Source organism: Xenopus laevis, chromosome 1L (genome assembly GCF_017654675.1).
Source record: "Xenopus laevis strain J_2021 chromosome 1L, Xenopus_laevis_v10.1, whole genome shotgun sequence".
NCBI classification, from domain to species: Eukaryota; Metazoa; Chordata; class Amphibia; order Anura; family Pipidae; genus Xenopus; species Xenopus laevis.
This window is the reverse complement of record NC_054371.1, coordinates 132562120-132577910: the sequence shown is the minus strand read 5'-3', so window position 1 is coordinate 132577910 and position 15791 is coordinate 132562120. Positions and strand designations below refer to the sequence as shown.

At 38.2% G+C, this 15791-nt stretch overlaps 1 protein-coding gene across 1 annotated transcript in view; it reads left to right on the top strand.

The window, feature by feature from the left end:
- Positions 1-2206: 2206 nt before the first annotated feature.
- Positions 2207-15791, top strand: part of LOC108696900 (gamma-crystallin-2) — a 43045-nt gene continuing 29460 nt past the window's right edge. Inside the window, exon 1 of the mRNA XM_041584594.1 lies at positions 2207-2371. Within this exon, the coding sequence (XP_041440528.1) occupies positions 2207-2371 (165 nt within the window). The remainder of the gene's footprint in view (positions 2372-15791) is intronic.

Here is a 15791-nt window from a genome sequence, read left to right as displayed (position 1 = left end):
CTCTTCCATTCGGGATTACTTTGGCTCCAATGATTTTTACAAAACTAATCAGGATTTTGGCAACCTTTTTAAGACAACAGGGAGTTTTTCTGATTCCCTATCTAGACGACTGGCTGATCAAGGCTTCATCGACAACTTAAGTGATCGATCATATGAATCTGACAATGAAAGTGTTAAAGATGCATGGCTGGATAATAAACAAAGAAAAATCAAATCGTCAGCCTTCAAATTCAGTCACCTTTCTTGGTCTCCAGCTGGACACTTGCCAAATGAAAGTGCTACTTCCAGACGACAAGGTTCGGTCACGCAAAGCTGCAGTGAAATCCCTATTTCTCTTGACGTCAGTGACTATTTGTAGGGCAATGAGAGTCCTGGGACTCATGACATCATCTCTGGAAGCAGTCCCTTGGGCCAGAGCTCACATGAGGTCACTTCAAGAAATAATTCTCAGGAATTGGGACAGAAATCTTCAAACTTTGCACAAGTATTTTTATGTGAACCTTCAATTGAAGAGAGATCTGAAGTAGTGGTTGTCCAATCACAATCTAACTCGGGGGGAAATCTTTTCAGACACCAGAGTATCTTTTGTTAATGACGAATGCATCAGTATCAGGTTGGGGTGCTCACCTTGGTGAGTAGGTCGCCAAGGAAAATGGTCTTATTGGGAAAGCATTCAATCTTCCAATTTCAGAGAATTGAGCGCAGTCGTCTGGCACTTCAAAGAGCAAGCTCAGAAATCATCAAGTCCTTGTTGAATCAGACAACGCCACAGTTTTATACATAAACCACCAAGGGGGCACAAGAGCACCCCTATTGATGAGAGAATGCAGGAAACTGATGTTTTGGGCCGAGTTTAGGAGGTGTAAAGAATGTTTTAGTGGACAGACTCAGCAGACAATCTCTGAATCAGAGTGAGTGGGAGCTCAATACTCAAGTGTTCCAAGAGATCGTGCAGAAATGGGGCTATCCATCTATAGATTTGATAGCATCCAGGACAAACGGGAAGGTTCATCAATTTTGCTGCCTAGCAAAGTCAGGAAGCCTGAATTACCTGGATGCAATGACAATTCCTTGGAATGATTCCAAGGATGTTTCAGCAAATAAAGAAGGACAGAGCAGTAGTAATATTTACAGATCTAATTGACCTGAGCAAGGGGGTTTTCTGGAAACTGCCGATAAGACCAGATTTTCTTCTACAAGACCAAATGCTTCACTAGAATCCACACAGGTTGGAATTTGATAGGGACAGTTTGAGTGTTCAAGGACTTTCAGAGGAGGTGGTCAATACCCTCCTGAACTCATAAAAATCAACTTCTAGAATGTATAGTTGAGTGGAGGGTTTTCCAAAGATGGGCTCTGGAGAAGAAACTTCTTCCCAAAAAATGTTAAATTCCAGATATTCTAAAGTTTCTGCAACATGGGTTTGATGAGGAACTTAAACCAAACACCTCGAAAGTACATGTCTCGGCTATTTCAGCTATGCTTTCAGTAAATGTGGCAAATAATCCTCCAATAAAAACATTTCTTAAGGCAGTATCAAGACTGAGGCCCAGGATCAAGGAGGTTTTAGCTCCATGGGACTTAAACCTGGTATATTTGTCGCTTGGTGCAAGACCATTTGAGCCTGTACAAGACATCAGTCTTAAACACTTGGTCTGGAAAATAGCTTTTCTTATTGCTATTACCTCAGCAAGAAGAGCGGGTGAACTGCAATCATTGGCGGTTGAACCTCTATACACTCAAATTTTCCACAACAAAGTTATATTAAAAACTTTACAATTTTTCCGTCCTAAGGTTGCTTCATCCCTTGTCTTTTAGGTGTAGAAAGACAGCTGAGTTTTGCCCTGTAGGGAAAACCCTGCTATGTGTAGTAGACTATAATCTAGTAGAATGGCCCAGTTTATGTAGCCTGAACACCATTCATTTATGTTCCAGAACTGAAAATCTCTCCCCATTTAGACTGAGAGACAAATTACAGCGAGCTAAACTTCTCCCAGCCACTACTAAAGGGTTAATAGTTTCTTGCTTTCCTTGCTGCTAAAGATTCTTATGATCAAAAATAAGGATGCCTTTGGTATCATAAATCTGCTAGAAAAATGGAAATGTACAATACTGCTCCCATGAATAAAATAAAGCAGATGTAGGGGAACAACAACAACAAAAACAAAGCAAGACCAAAGAGCTCCACTTTGTGATGTGAAGAGCGATGGACTTTTCTGCTAGATTTCAGTGCATGAAAGATAAGGAGGCACTTACTGCACAGTCAGCTGTCATTGCTTCTTGTCTGCGTCTGCAAGAAAATCACAGAGCCAGTCTAAGTTACTGGGAAAGAGAAAATATTATGTTGTGCTTGGAAAGTGACACCTTTCATGTACCATACTGCAAAACTAACATGAGGTCGAACTACTTAACTTATCCTCATCGTTCAATAAATTCAATTTGTGTCACTGTGTTTTCTGGAACCCTCTTTCTGTGTGTGTATGTGTGTGTATATATATATATATATATATATATATATATATATATATATATATATATATATATATATATATATATATATATATATATATAGTTTTTTTTAATCCTTTTTTCTCTTATCATGATTTCTCTTTTTGGTTACCTGTCTTGAGCCTATCACAAAAGACAAAAAAAAGTAGAGCAACTGGTGTAAGCTGAACTAGCAAGTCAGAAGCTCTGATGAAAATCCATCACAGCCACAGACAAAACAAACTGCAACTCACATGTAATAACTTTATCCATAGCTGATCCTCACTAAAGACATGGGAGATTTGATGTTTATTGTATAAGTATGTAAGGAGAAGAATGCGTGGAACATTTTGTGACCAAAAGCCATTTCTTCATAAGCAATAGCGTCACCCATATACATTAGATATTATACAAAAAATTCCTTAACTACTGTACATATTTAACATTAACTCTTTGGTTTCTATGTCACGAGAACCCCAGCATGCAGATGAATACAGGTCACAAAAGCACCAATATTTACAACTATTTACAACAATCGCCTACTTAGCATTAACCATTTATAACCCATACAAAAATTAAAATCATTAGTGTCTACACCACAGGACACTTCCAGGGGAATGTAATAAAAGTCGCAAAGTGCAAAACAATTTGCACCAATAAGAGTAAAAATCCACATCTCGCACTGTAATATTGTTCCTTAAACTGTTGCGAATTTTAATTGCGCATTGAGAATTATAATTGCGCACTCATAAGAAGTGCTTGAAGGTGTCGTAATCTTTTGGAGCAAACATAACGACTTTTTCAGTAAGAAGTTTTATTACATTGACTGCGCATTGGCGCAAACTATAAAATTCGCAAACGGTCTTTCACTGTCGGAAGTGGTCGCTAAACAGTTTCCGGGCTCGCAAAAGCTATATTAAATTCGCACAAAGCAAAATTTGTTCGCGCAAAGGCATAACTTTTCGCATTGCGAATAGTTTTTCCGTTAGCGATTTTTATTACATTCCCCCGTTCATGTCATCACAATTTACAGCAGTGTCAGACAAGGATGCCAGGGGCCCATCAGAAAACCTTAGACTGTGGGCCCTCTTTTCAAACTATTATTCCTTCTCTCCTCACTCAACCTCTTTATTCTCCTAAACTTTTATATCTACTTACGCTTCCATTAATACACATTTTTTTCCCATAAAAAAATAGGGAATGGCCATGAAATAGGCTAAATGATTAGAAGCAAGAGGCCCACTGACACCTGGGCCCACCGGGAGTTTTCCTGGTACCCCGGTGGGCCAGTCCGACGCTGTGTTAATCCATGCGATTTGTCAATATTAATGGTAAAAACTGACATGCAACAATCGGCTATTGCAATAAGAAATACTGTAAATATATATCCAATGGATTAGTGGAAGAGTATATTTGCCGAGAACTTCCCACACCAGTCAATTGAACTGAAGAAGCTGCTTGGATGAGTAGTGAAACGTCTTCAATAATTACCCAGCAAGTCCAGTTGTTTTTGAATTACTTATATTAGATATACTCAAAGAAAAAAATGCATGCACACAAGGGGTAGGCAACAGCCTAGGGTGCAATAACTGGGGGGGGGCACTTTACGGGGGGGGGGAATTTACATTTTTTTTTCAGTATTAAAATGTAGTCCCATGGCTGGCCTTTAGTATTAAAGGATAATTTTTAAAAATCACATGCCCCCAAGGGCACCAAAACCCTCTTTGTGAGTGTGACTTCCAATTCTCTGAGACGCGATGGCGCGCATGCGCATTGGACTGCAACGCAAGTCACTACAAAGAGGAATCTGGCAGAGACAGGACCTGGCTGCAGACTGTGCGCGTCTAGAGGGACTCGGGAGCAGTAACTCGGCGCTGAAGACTGTCACTCTGTACTGCTGACTGCCTGTCTGGGGCCCTGCTGGCTGCTGTAGTAACTTCCTACCTTCCTTGAAGTCGCTTGCTGGGCTGCTGCTGGCACAGATACAGAGATCATGGGGGCTCTTCGGGCATTGGCACTTCGCTTGGCACATAGGTAGTATAGATGAGGGGGCTGCCTTGGGGTTGGGGGCCATGATGGGCTGGCGCCTGGCAGGCTGCTGGTACTGTGGGGGGGCTGCCTTGGGGGCCATGATGGGCTAGCTGCTGGTACTGTGGGGGGAAATGCTTAAATAGGAGGGGGGGCGCTGATTGGAACCGTTGCCTAGGGTGTCAAACTTTCTTGGCCCAGCTCTGCATGCACAGAACCTCACATCAAAGCATTTAATTGTGCAAATTCACCATAATGTATCAACAAATATATCAATAAACAATTTCATAGCATAATACACCACATGGCTGTGTCTCCCCCCCCCCGTCTGCATACCTTGTGTCAGCCACTCCCTCCTGACGCGTTTCATGCCATTGGGCGCTTTCATCAGATGGCGCGAAACACAGCCATGTGGTGTATTATGCTATGAAATTGTTTATTGATATATTTGTTGATACATTGTGGTGAATTTGCACAATTAAATGCTTCAATGTGAGGTGCTGTGCATGCATTTTTTTCTTTGAGTATATAAATACATGGACCTATGCACAGTGCTTAACAATTGACAACAATTAACCCATACAAACAATTGACTTATATTAGATATACCATGACCTGGATGAATGAAAATCTTCATAGTCATAAATTAAATTGACACTGAAAGTGTGAATTTTCCACCACAGTTTGCCTGACTGCCCAGGTGTAGTTTCACAACACAGCTCCATATTTACTAAACATCACAAGTTCCCTTTTTTAAGAGAAATGTGGTGAATTTTCTCCTGGCATAAATTCTCTGTGAAAATTCGCCAGTATATTTCCCCATACAATAGTAGTTGGGATAATTCTCGAGAGAATTTTTTGCCAGAGAATTTTCACCATGGAGAAAAGTAGGGCAATGTACAGTAGATTGCAATTTAAAAGTGGCTGCTCTATCTTTATAATGGGAGTTCGCCATTCTGAACCTGGCAAAGTAACTTTGGCGAAAAGGATACCGTTTGCACTTCGATAAAGTATCAGGTTTTCTCTGGGGAATTTTCACTGTTTAAAACTTCTCTAGCGCTAAGTTTTTTCGCTATCAAATTGTCCTCTTCATCTTTTAGTAAATTAGCCAAATTTGAAACCCCCACAATTCGCTCTTTAGTAAATATGCCCCAAAGAGGTCCAGGTGCACCACCCTTAGCATTCAGCTAACAGTGAACCCAACCATGATGTGGAGCAGGCACTTAACCAGCAATCTTCCATAACAGGTATGTACAAAAACAAGTAGATTTGTACAAGCGATAGAGATATGCTTTATATATATATATATATATATATATATATATATATATATATATATATATATATACTGTATACCTATATACCAAAGGTATTCACTCTTTATACTAAGGCACAATCCTTGCGAAGAGAATAGGACTTATACAGACAGGAGATAACCATAAATGTTACGGTTTAAATGTATGAGAATACTGTACATTTAAAATGATGGCATGACAATGGCAACATTGATAATTCATTTAAATTTTATTTCTTTATACTCAAAGGTTTGCACTAAATGCTAAAATGCAAAAACATACTTGTTGTGACTTTATTTGTGGTGTTTATATGGTTGTTGTGGAAAGCTTGCTGTTTAGTTGAAGGGGCAATTTTGTGCAAGTAGAAATTAGAAATGCCAAAGGGAATTAAATCATAGTCTGCACTGCTAACAACTCAGAAATGCTCCCAGATTCACAATAACCTTTTCTGCAGTGTTATATGCCAAATAAAGTACCTCAGTTTAACCAGTGATCCATCTAAAAATTCAGAACCATACAATGCTTAAGTAATGTTATCCTGAAATCAATGTTACTTCAGGAAAATGAATGTTTATGGCCATTATGTGGCAGCCGAGTCATTTTGCAATATAGATGTACAGATAATTGTATTGGTGTTTAATAGAGTGCTGCGCTGCAGTTGGGGATGCTCATTTCCTTTAGCGGCTGATAATGAAGTATCGTAATTGTGTACTATAAAATGCAGTCAAAGCAATGGTCTTGGGAATCTGCTGGTCTAGCGATATCTTTACTGTCTGTGTGTCTGATATAAACCTACAAGATCAGTGCATTTATATGAACATCGAATGAGATAAGATACATTTTTTCCCACTTTAATTTTGAAATTAAAAATAAACTTACTTAGCAACTGCCAGTATATTTATTTATGTCCTAGGTCTTTTTATGTGTCTTCCTTATAATACAATAATAAAGGTATGGCATCCATTATGTGGCAGTTGCTAAGTAAGTTTGTTTTTTATATTATATATATAATTAAAGTGGAAAAAACACTTATCTCATTCGCTCTGGATTATGGGAAGGCCATCTCCCATACACTCTATTTCAATCAAATGGTTCAGGAAGAAAGTACCTTGATCTCAGATACAATATAATGAATCCTTATTGGATTCAAAACAATTCTGTTGGGTTTAATTAATGTTCAGATGATTTTTCAGGAGGCATGGAGACCCAAATAACAGAGAGACCCTTTAGCCGGAAAGCCCCAGGTCCTGAGAATTCTGGATAACTGGTCACATACCCGTATACATTGACAATACCTTGGAGGTGTAACAATATAGGTAAGCAAAATTATAAATTGAAAGCTGAATAGAATTGCTGATACTCTTGCCTTATTAGTGGATCCTAACTTGCCAAAGTAGTTCTGGGATGTGTGAGTTGTTATAGAAAGTACTGAACAAGAGAAGCACTTATGAACTAGCACAGAGGGGAAGGGAACTAAATGGTTAGTAGTAGATCATCTACTGCAAGTAAAGTGGTCTGGAGTGGTTCAGATTCCCCATATAGAACACCTTGTTGGCATTCTGTTTAAGAGATTGGATAACCGGTAGCTCAATCTCACCTGAGCCTGCAGCTTTCTTTTTAGGGATGTAGCGAACTGTTCGCCGGCGAACTAGTTCGCGCGAACTTCGACTGTTCGCGTCCGCCGCAAGTTCGCGAACGTCGCGCGACGTTCGCCAATAGGCGTTCGCGTCAAAATCGTTCGACCATTCGATCGCTAAAATTGAACGATTTTCGTTCGATTCGAACGTAAATCGTTCGATCGAACGATTAAAATCCTTCGATCGTTTGAATCGAACGATTTTCGGATGTTCGAAGTTCACGAACAGTTCGCGAACTGTTCGCATTTTTTGCCGGTGTTCGCGAACACATACTCGGCGGTTCGCTACATCCCTATTTCTTTTAGAAAGAGGGGAAACTGCACACAGACACCATGCTTCTCTTGCTTTAATACATATCTTAACACCTAGATGTTTTGAGATCTGCTATCACAATCCCTGAAATCATCCATTAAAGAGAACCAGAAGCGTTATTATTTATTTATCTATTTTATGCTGCCCAACACCATCATTTAATGCCATTATTTTTCACCATTTCAAATCTGGCAAAACCAATCAATGTCAATGTAAAAAATTCAGGTGCCAAGAAAATTCCAGCTTAAGAAGTGGTATAAGAAACAGTAAATGCAAGCAATGTTTTTGCACAGCATTTTTTAAGAGCTGGAATTTACGGTGGGGTTCAGGTAAACTCATGACACAGGTTTATAAATACATTGGATTAGATAGCAATGCCTGGCTCTCAGTCAAGGATATGCAGAATTTGAATAGGCCTAAATTTGATAGGCCTAGATAATAAAAAGAGTTTAAAAAGGTAGTATAATATGGACTACAGATATGGGATCCATTATCCCAAACCTGTTATCCAGAGAGCTCCAAATTACAGGAGGGCCATCTCCCATAAGGCGCAGATTCACTAACTGGCGAAAATTCGTCATGGGTGCCGAATGCTGGCGACTTTTCAGTTCAAAGTGAAGATGCGCTAATGTTCATTTCTGCCTAGTGCAAATTCACTAGAGGTCCAGCGCTCAGATTAATTTGCATATGGCGGGAAATTTAAAAGTTGAATGGACGTCTTTATGTTATATGGTGCAGCAAATACATTAGATTTCCACTGTTCATTACACATGTCCAGGGAACCTTAATAAAAACATTTGAGTTGTTATAATGCCCTACACATAAGCCCACTGTATAGTTAATGTTCCATATGTTAGATAATGTATGGGGGAAACCGGTTACCAAAAAAAAAATTTTATGGACTTTTACAGGCCAACACTCTGAAAAAAGGAAAAGACGCCAGTGTTTTTTGAACTTCGATGCTTTTTCCACTAAAGAATATGATGTAAGTAAAGTTCTATGCACTTTGCCTGGTCTGAGCTGGCGAAGCCAAGTCTGGCGAAAGAGGTTACGTTCAATAAAATCCATATTTTAGTGAATTTCCGGAGTAACGTCCATTCGCCATGGCGAATTGTCGCCTGGCGATAGAGTGCGAATGAGTGCTAACACCTATCTTTAATATTTACTACAGGTATGGGATCCATTATCCCAAACCTGTTATCCAGAGAGCTCCAAATAACAGGAGGGCCATCTCCCAAAGATTCACTAAGCGACTTTATTTTATGCAAATAATTCTGATTTTAATTCCGTTTTTCCTTTTTCTATGTAATAATAAAACAGTATGTTGTACTTGATCCCAATTAAGAAATAATTAATCCTTATTGATGGCAAAACGATTATATTGGGTTTAATTAGTGCATAAATGATTTATTAGTAGACTTATGGTATGGAGATCCAAATTACAGAAAGACGCCTTATCTGGAAAACCGCAGGTCCCAAGCATTTTGGATAACAGGTCCAATACTTATATGTATATCTAAAATTAAAAAGTCATTTTTTAAAGGACACATTTTTCCTATATTAATTTAAGAAGTTTTTATCCTAATGTGGTTTTACCTGTCATATGAATTAAGTTTAATTGTATTATCTGTTTACAGAAGTCTATTTACTAAAGGTTGAGTTGTGTTTTACCCGAAAAATTTAAGTTTTTTTCACTAAAAACTCTAAACTAATTTTTTTTCAAAAAAATAATGAATTTAAAAAAAAATTGTTTTTTATTTTCCTCCAAAAATTTGTGTCCAAAAAACCTGTACCAGAAAAAAAAATCAAGGTTTAGTAAATAACCCCTGATATCTTTGGTCTTTGGAAGATAAGGCCTTCATTTTTCAATGTTGACGCTATTGTAAGTTTTATATTTTTCATTATTTTAGATTGTTAAAAATAATTTGATATTCTGAAGATTTTGAAATACCTGAACAATAAATTAATGAAAAATCTACAGGAACTTTATACTGTATAAGCTGTTCCAGTAAACTGGAATTTGAGTTCCACAGGAAAAAGCAGCCGTACAGTCTTCCTTCTCTAGATTTTTTATACAATACATAAAAGAATTATTATAAACCCAGTGAATGGACCATGAAGTAATAGGATGTAATTCATTGTAACCAAACACCATTCAACTAACTTCAAGGAAACTTTTTTTCTCCATCACAAGCTGACTCCATCCGTGACAAGCTAATTATGATCATCCACCTTGGCTTTTTTAAACAAATGTTGCGTTTTAATTTTTTTCCATTCATACAGCAGCTGCTGCAAGAATACCTCATTTGCATATAGATTAAAAATTACCTTAAAATCCATTTACACCCTGATGAGTAAAGACAATGCAAAAAACTCTGATATATTGCTACTATCCAAACAACATACAAGTCACTGTCTTAGAGTGAAGTCATTTTTAGTGGCTGTGTCATTCTGTAGTAGCTTCATTAAAGTTAATCCTCTCAAAGCAAGAACAGTCATTTGGCTTTCTTTAGGGTCAGGGCACAAGCTCAGATTCGGGGAGATTAGTCACCTGGCGACAAGTCTCCTCTTCTTCAGGGTGACTAATCTCCCCAAACTGTCTCCCGCCGGCTAGAATGTAAATTGCTAACGGGATGGCACTCGGAGCGATTCGTTTTCCGAAGTTGCCTCACAAGGAAACTTCGGTCAACTTCCGAAAATGAAGCGATCCGAGTGCCATCCCGCCTGCGATTTACCTTCTAGCCGGCGGGAGGCAGTTCGGGGAGATTACTCGCGGGGTGAGTAATCTCCCGGAATCTGACCCTGAAGGACCATAACCATCAAGAGATTGATGTTCTTCATGTACATTTAGGAGCCCATTCACTAAGTTCGAAGGAAAGGAATAGAGGAAAAATAGTTAGAATTTCGAATGTTTTTTTTTTGGCTATTTCGACCATCGAATTGGCTACTTCGACCTTTGACTACGACCTTCGACTTCGAATCGAACGATTCGAACTAAAAATCGTTCAACTATTCGACTATTCGATAATCGAAGTACTGTCTCTTTAAAAATTTCTTCAACCCCCTAGTTCACCACCTAAAACCTACCGAGGCCAATGTTAGCCTATGGGGAAGGTCCCCATAGGCTTGCTTACAATTTTTTGATCGAAGGATAATCCTTCGATCGATAGATTAAAATCCTTCGAATCGTTCGAAACGAATTGCGCAAAATCCTTCGTCTTCGATATTCGAAGTCGAAGGATTTTAATTCGGCAGTCTAATATTGAGGGTTAATTGACCCTCAATATTCGACCCTTGATACATCTGCCCCTTAAAGATGCAATCAGGTAATTGCTTTTCTTTGACCAGTAGGTCCCAACAGGGGGTAGATAAACAATAGCATATAAATTGAGACACATAATGGCCTATTTATCAATATCCTATATAATCAGTTTTTTTCAGTATTTAATTGTTTTTGAAACCACAACTAAACTCACTTTCTCTAAAACCATGAACGTCATGAAATGTATTAAAAGATCCAAATTTAAAAAACACAATTTAAAACACACAAATACCTATAAACGTCTAAAAATGTGAGTTTTTCGGACAATTCATAGTGGAAAAAAAATGCGAAGACCCCTAAAAGCCTAAATTGATTAAAAATGGTCCAACAGGATAAGTGCAACTCACTTTGACTTCTATAGGATGGAATTTTGTATTAGAGTCTTTTACATAGTTACATAGTTAAATCAGGTTGAAAAAAGACAAAGTCCATCAAGTTCAACCCCTCAAAATGAAAACCCAACATCCATACACACAGCCCTCCCTACTTTCACATAAATTATATATACCCATATCTATACCCATATCTATAGTGATGGGCGAATTTGCGCCGAAAAATTCACAAATTTCCCGTGAAATTCACGAAACGGGGAAAAATCAGCGAAACGGCACTGGCGTCAGTTTTTCTGACGCTGGCGTCCATTTTTGACGCTGGCGTCCGTGTTTTGGACACCGGCGACATTTTTTTTTTTTTATGCCGGCCGTCTCTGCACTCTCTCCAGCTCATTTATATCCCTCTTAAGGACAGGAGTCCAAAACTGCACTGCATACTCCAGATGAGGCCTCACCAGGGACCTATAAAGAGGCATAATTATGTTTTCATCCCTTGAGTTAATGTCCTTTTTTATGCAAGACAGAACTTTATTTGCTTTAGTAGCCACAGAATGACACTACCCAGAATTAGACAACTTGTTATCTACAAAAAACCCTAGATCCTTCTCATTTAAGGAAACTCCCAACACACTCGAGGTGAATTTTCAAATGAAAAAAAAATTTAATTTCAAGCTATCTTTTGTGTACTTCGACTAGGCAATAGTCCAAATTAGATTTGAATTTGTAAAAAATTTGAAAATTCGAATATCGTAATTTATCATGTACTGTCTCTTTAAAATTTCGACTTAGACCATTCGCCATCTAAAATCTGCTGAATTGCTGTTTTAGCCTATGGGGAACCCCCTAGAACCTATCTGGAGTCAATTGGTGGACTTTGAAAAATCAAAGGTTTTTTGGGGAAAAACTTTGAATCAAATTTGATCGAATGCCCTATTCCTTCTATTCGAATGATTCGAATTCGGCTGAGTATGGAAATATTCCATCCGAAATGGACCTATTCAACCAAAAAATAACCGACTTATTTTTGGTTGGTCTTTTTGAATTTCGAAGTTTTTTGAATTTCGAAATTTGACCCTTGATAAATATGCCCCTTAGTGTATAACTTGCATTTATATTATTTTTGCCAAAGTGCATAACCTTGCATTTATCAACATTGAACATCATTTTCCAGTTTGCTGCCCAGTTTCCCAACTTAGACAAATCACTCTGCAAAGTGGCAGCATCCTCCATGGAACCTATAGTTCTGCACAATTTAGTATCATCTGCAAAAATAGAAACAGTACTTTCAATGCCCACCTCCAGGTCATTAATAAACAAGTTGAAAAGCAAAGGACCTAGTACAGAGCCCTGCGGTACTCCACCAACAACACTGGTCCAATTAGAAAATGTTCCATTTACCACCACTCTTTGTAGTCTATCTTTTAGCCAGTTCTCTATCCAGGTACAAATACTATGTTCCAGGGTAACATTCCTTAATTTAACCAGTAACCTTTAGTGTGGCACTGTATCAAATGCTTTAGCAAAGTCTAAGTAAATCACATCCACTGCCATCCCAGAATCGAGGTCTCTACTTACCTTCTCATAAAAAGAAATTAAGTTAGTTAGTGGAAGCTGGGTTTTCATTTGGAGGGGTTGAACTTGATGGACTTTGTCTTTTTTCAACCCAATTTAACTATGTAACTATGTGTGCCAAGTAAATGGTACCAAATCCAAAATTTATAGTATAGAATGCCTGGGTAGATGATGCCCATTAGCTGTGGGCTTGGGAGTATTGTCTGTATTGCTGACTTCACTAAAAGCTAACCTTTAAGTGATTGATCTTAGTTCATTCTAAAAGCTAACCTAGGCTGAACTCTATTTACACTGAACTTTCTGTGTGTGTTCCTAATGCTGTAGTCGACTATGCCATTTATGCAGTTAAATAGAATACAAACAAACAAACATGTTCCTTCTATAAGCATCTAAAAAGGTTACTCAGCAGACCAACTCTCATGCATGTGTATAAGGCAAAATAAGATGGTGGCCTGATGCATTGCCAAATTGGAGAATGCCTCAAGTTTATTATATTTAAAAGATAAAGTAGTGTTCTGTCTGGGGTCAATTTTGTGCTGTGTTTTGCACATAATAATCCTTGCTATTACCCCACTGTGGTATGTGCCATTGGGTAATCCTAAATAGAAAATTGCCATTTTAATTACTAAGGCTGCCCCTGGGACAATACAATTCACAGTGCACACAAACAAACCAAGGGCACACATCTTTTACACCCACATTTAATGCCGCTCTTCTACAGTAAGAGCTGCATTATTTCTGGTCAGGTGATCTCTGAGTCAGAACACACACAGACCATCACAAAATGGTGGCTCAAAGTAAAAGATGGAAATGAGTAATATTTACTTTTAAACATGTATATACTACAGTTTGGTAAGATTCTTTAATATGTTACCTAATATTATATAAACTGTCTGTTTGTTAAGCATTCATTCTGGGGGTTTAACGTCAAGATGAAGACAATATGAAACTAAACAGTAAAATTGAATAATAAATTCTATACATTATCACAACTGATAAAACAATGTATTTGTTGACAGTCCTTCCTTTGAGAGGGTCTAATTGTAGACTGCATTCTGTGTATTCAGTTAGATTAAACAAAATCTACAGAAGAAGAGGTGCTTTTAAGAATTACAGCATATAAATACCTCCTTGAAGAAGCCGCACTCACAGGACTTGTGAATCAGCAAAAGTTGAGTCCATCACTAATGTTTCAGCTGTTGCACCAGCAACAATTATAAAAATGACCTATATTATTACTGTATATACTATTTTTATAATAGTTTGTGACTTTGAGAAAGGCTGGTGCGAGTGACGATTGTGTGTTTATTTCTAGGCTGTAACTGAAAACAAGACTAAGAATTGTTTTATACTGCTGAAAAAACCCTTTCACATTTCCCATAGTAATCTATGCATAAAGCACATGTGTCAGTGTATGTGAGTGGAGAACTGCTTATCACAGCTACTTGTGCTTTAGGCAATGCACTTCCAATAGGCAACTATGGGCTGCAGAGTTTTGACAACTACAACTACTTAGAGGCAATCAAAAAACCTGTGCTATTATCCTAACCCTCAGTTATACTGTCATGGGAACAAAAAACATTTTCAAAATGAATCAGTTAATAGTGCTGCTCCAGCAGAATTCTGCACTGAAATCCATTTCTCAAAAGAGCAAACAGATTTTTTTATATTCAATTTTGAAATCTGACATGGGACTAGACATTTTGTCAATTTCCCAGCTGCCCCTGGTCATGTGACTTGTGCCTGCACATTAGGAGAGAAATGCTTTCTGGCAGGCTGTTGTTTTTCCTTCTCAATGTAACTGAATGTGTCTCAGTGGGACATGGGTTTTTACTATTGAGTGCTGTTCTTAGATCTACCAGGCAGCTGTTATCTTGTGTTAGGGACCTGCTATCTGGTTACCTTCCCATTGTTCTTTTGTTTGGCTGCTGGGGGGGAAAAGGGAGGGGGGTGATATCCCTCCAACCAGGGGCGATCCTGGCCCCTCTTGCTGCCTGAGGCAGCAGCAGTTGCTGCTGCCCCCCCTCCCCCGGAAATTCGCTCTTAAAGTACCAGGAGCAGCATTTTTGCTGCCCCTGGTACCTAGTGGGGTGCTGCCGCCTGAGGCGACAGCCTTAACTCGCCTCATTGGCGAAGCACCCCTGCCTCCAACTTGCAGTACTGCAGTAAAGAATGATTGAAGTTTATCAGAGCACAAGTCACATGACTTGGGGCATCTGGGAAATTGACAATATGTCTAGCCCCATGTCAGATTTCAAAATTGAATATAAAAAAATCTGTTTGCTCTTTTAAGAAATGGATTTCAGTGCAGAATTCTGCTAGAGCAGCACTATTAACTGATTCATTTTGAAAAAAATGTTTTTTCCCATGACAGTATCCCTTTAATAAATAAATATATATATATATATATATAAATAAAAGTCCAGAGAAAGCACTCACGGCATTGACCATCAGATATATTTCAAAGTATACTTATTCGTGCATGGTGCAAAAAGGACCCAATAGGGACCGAAACGTTGGGCATTGATACTATGCAACAATAAAAGATTACGTTTTTTACACAAAAGGGAGTGCTGGTCTGGAAACTATTGTTTATTTTTATATATATATATATATATATATATATATATATATATATATATATATATATATATATAGTGAATAAAGTACCCCTGTTGTAAAATATAAGGATATTATAAGTTACCAAGGAGTTCCATGACCAAGGCCGAAAAGCACAAAGCCAAGGCCGAATGATTTTATACAGGTCATGGAACTCTAAAGTGACTTCTAATATCCTCTTATACAG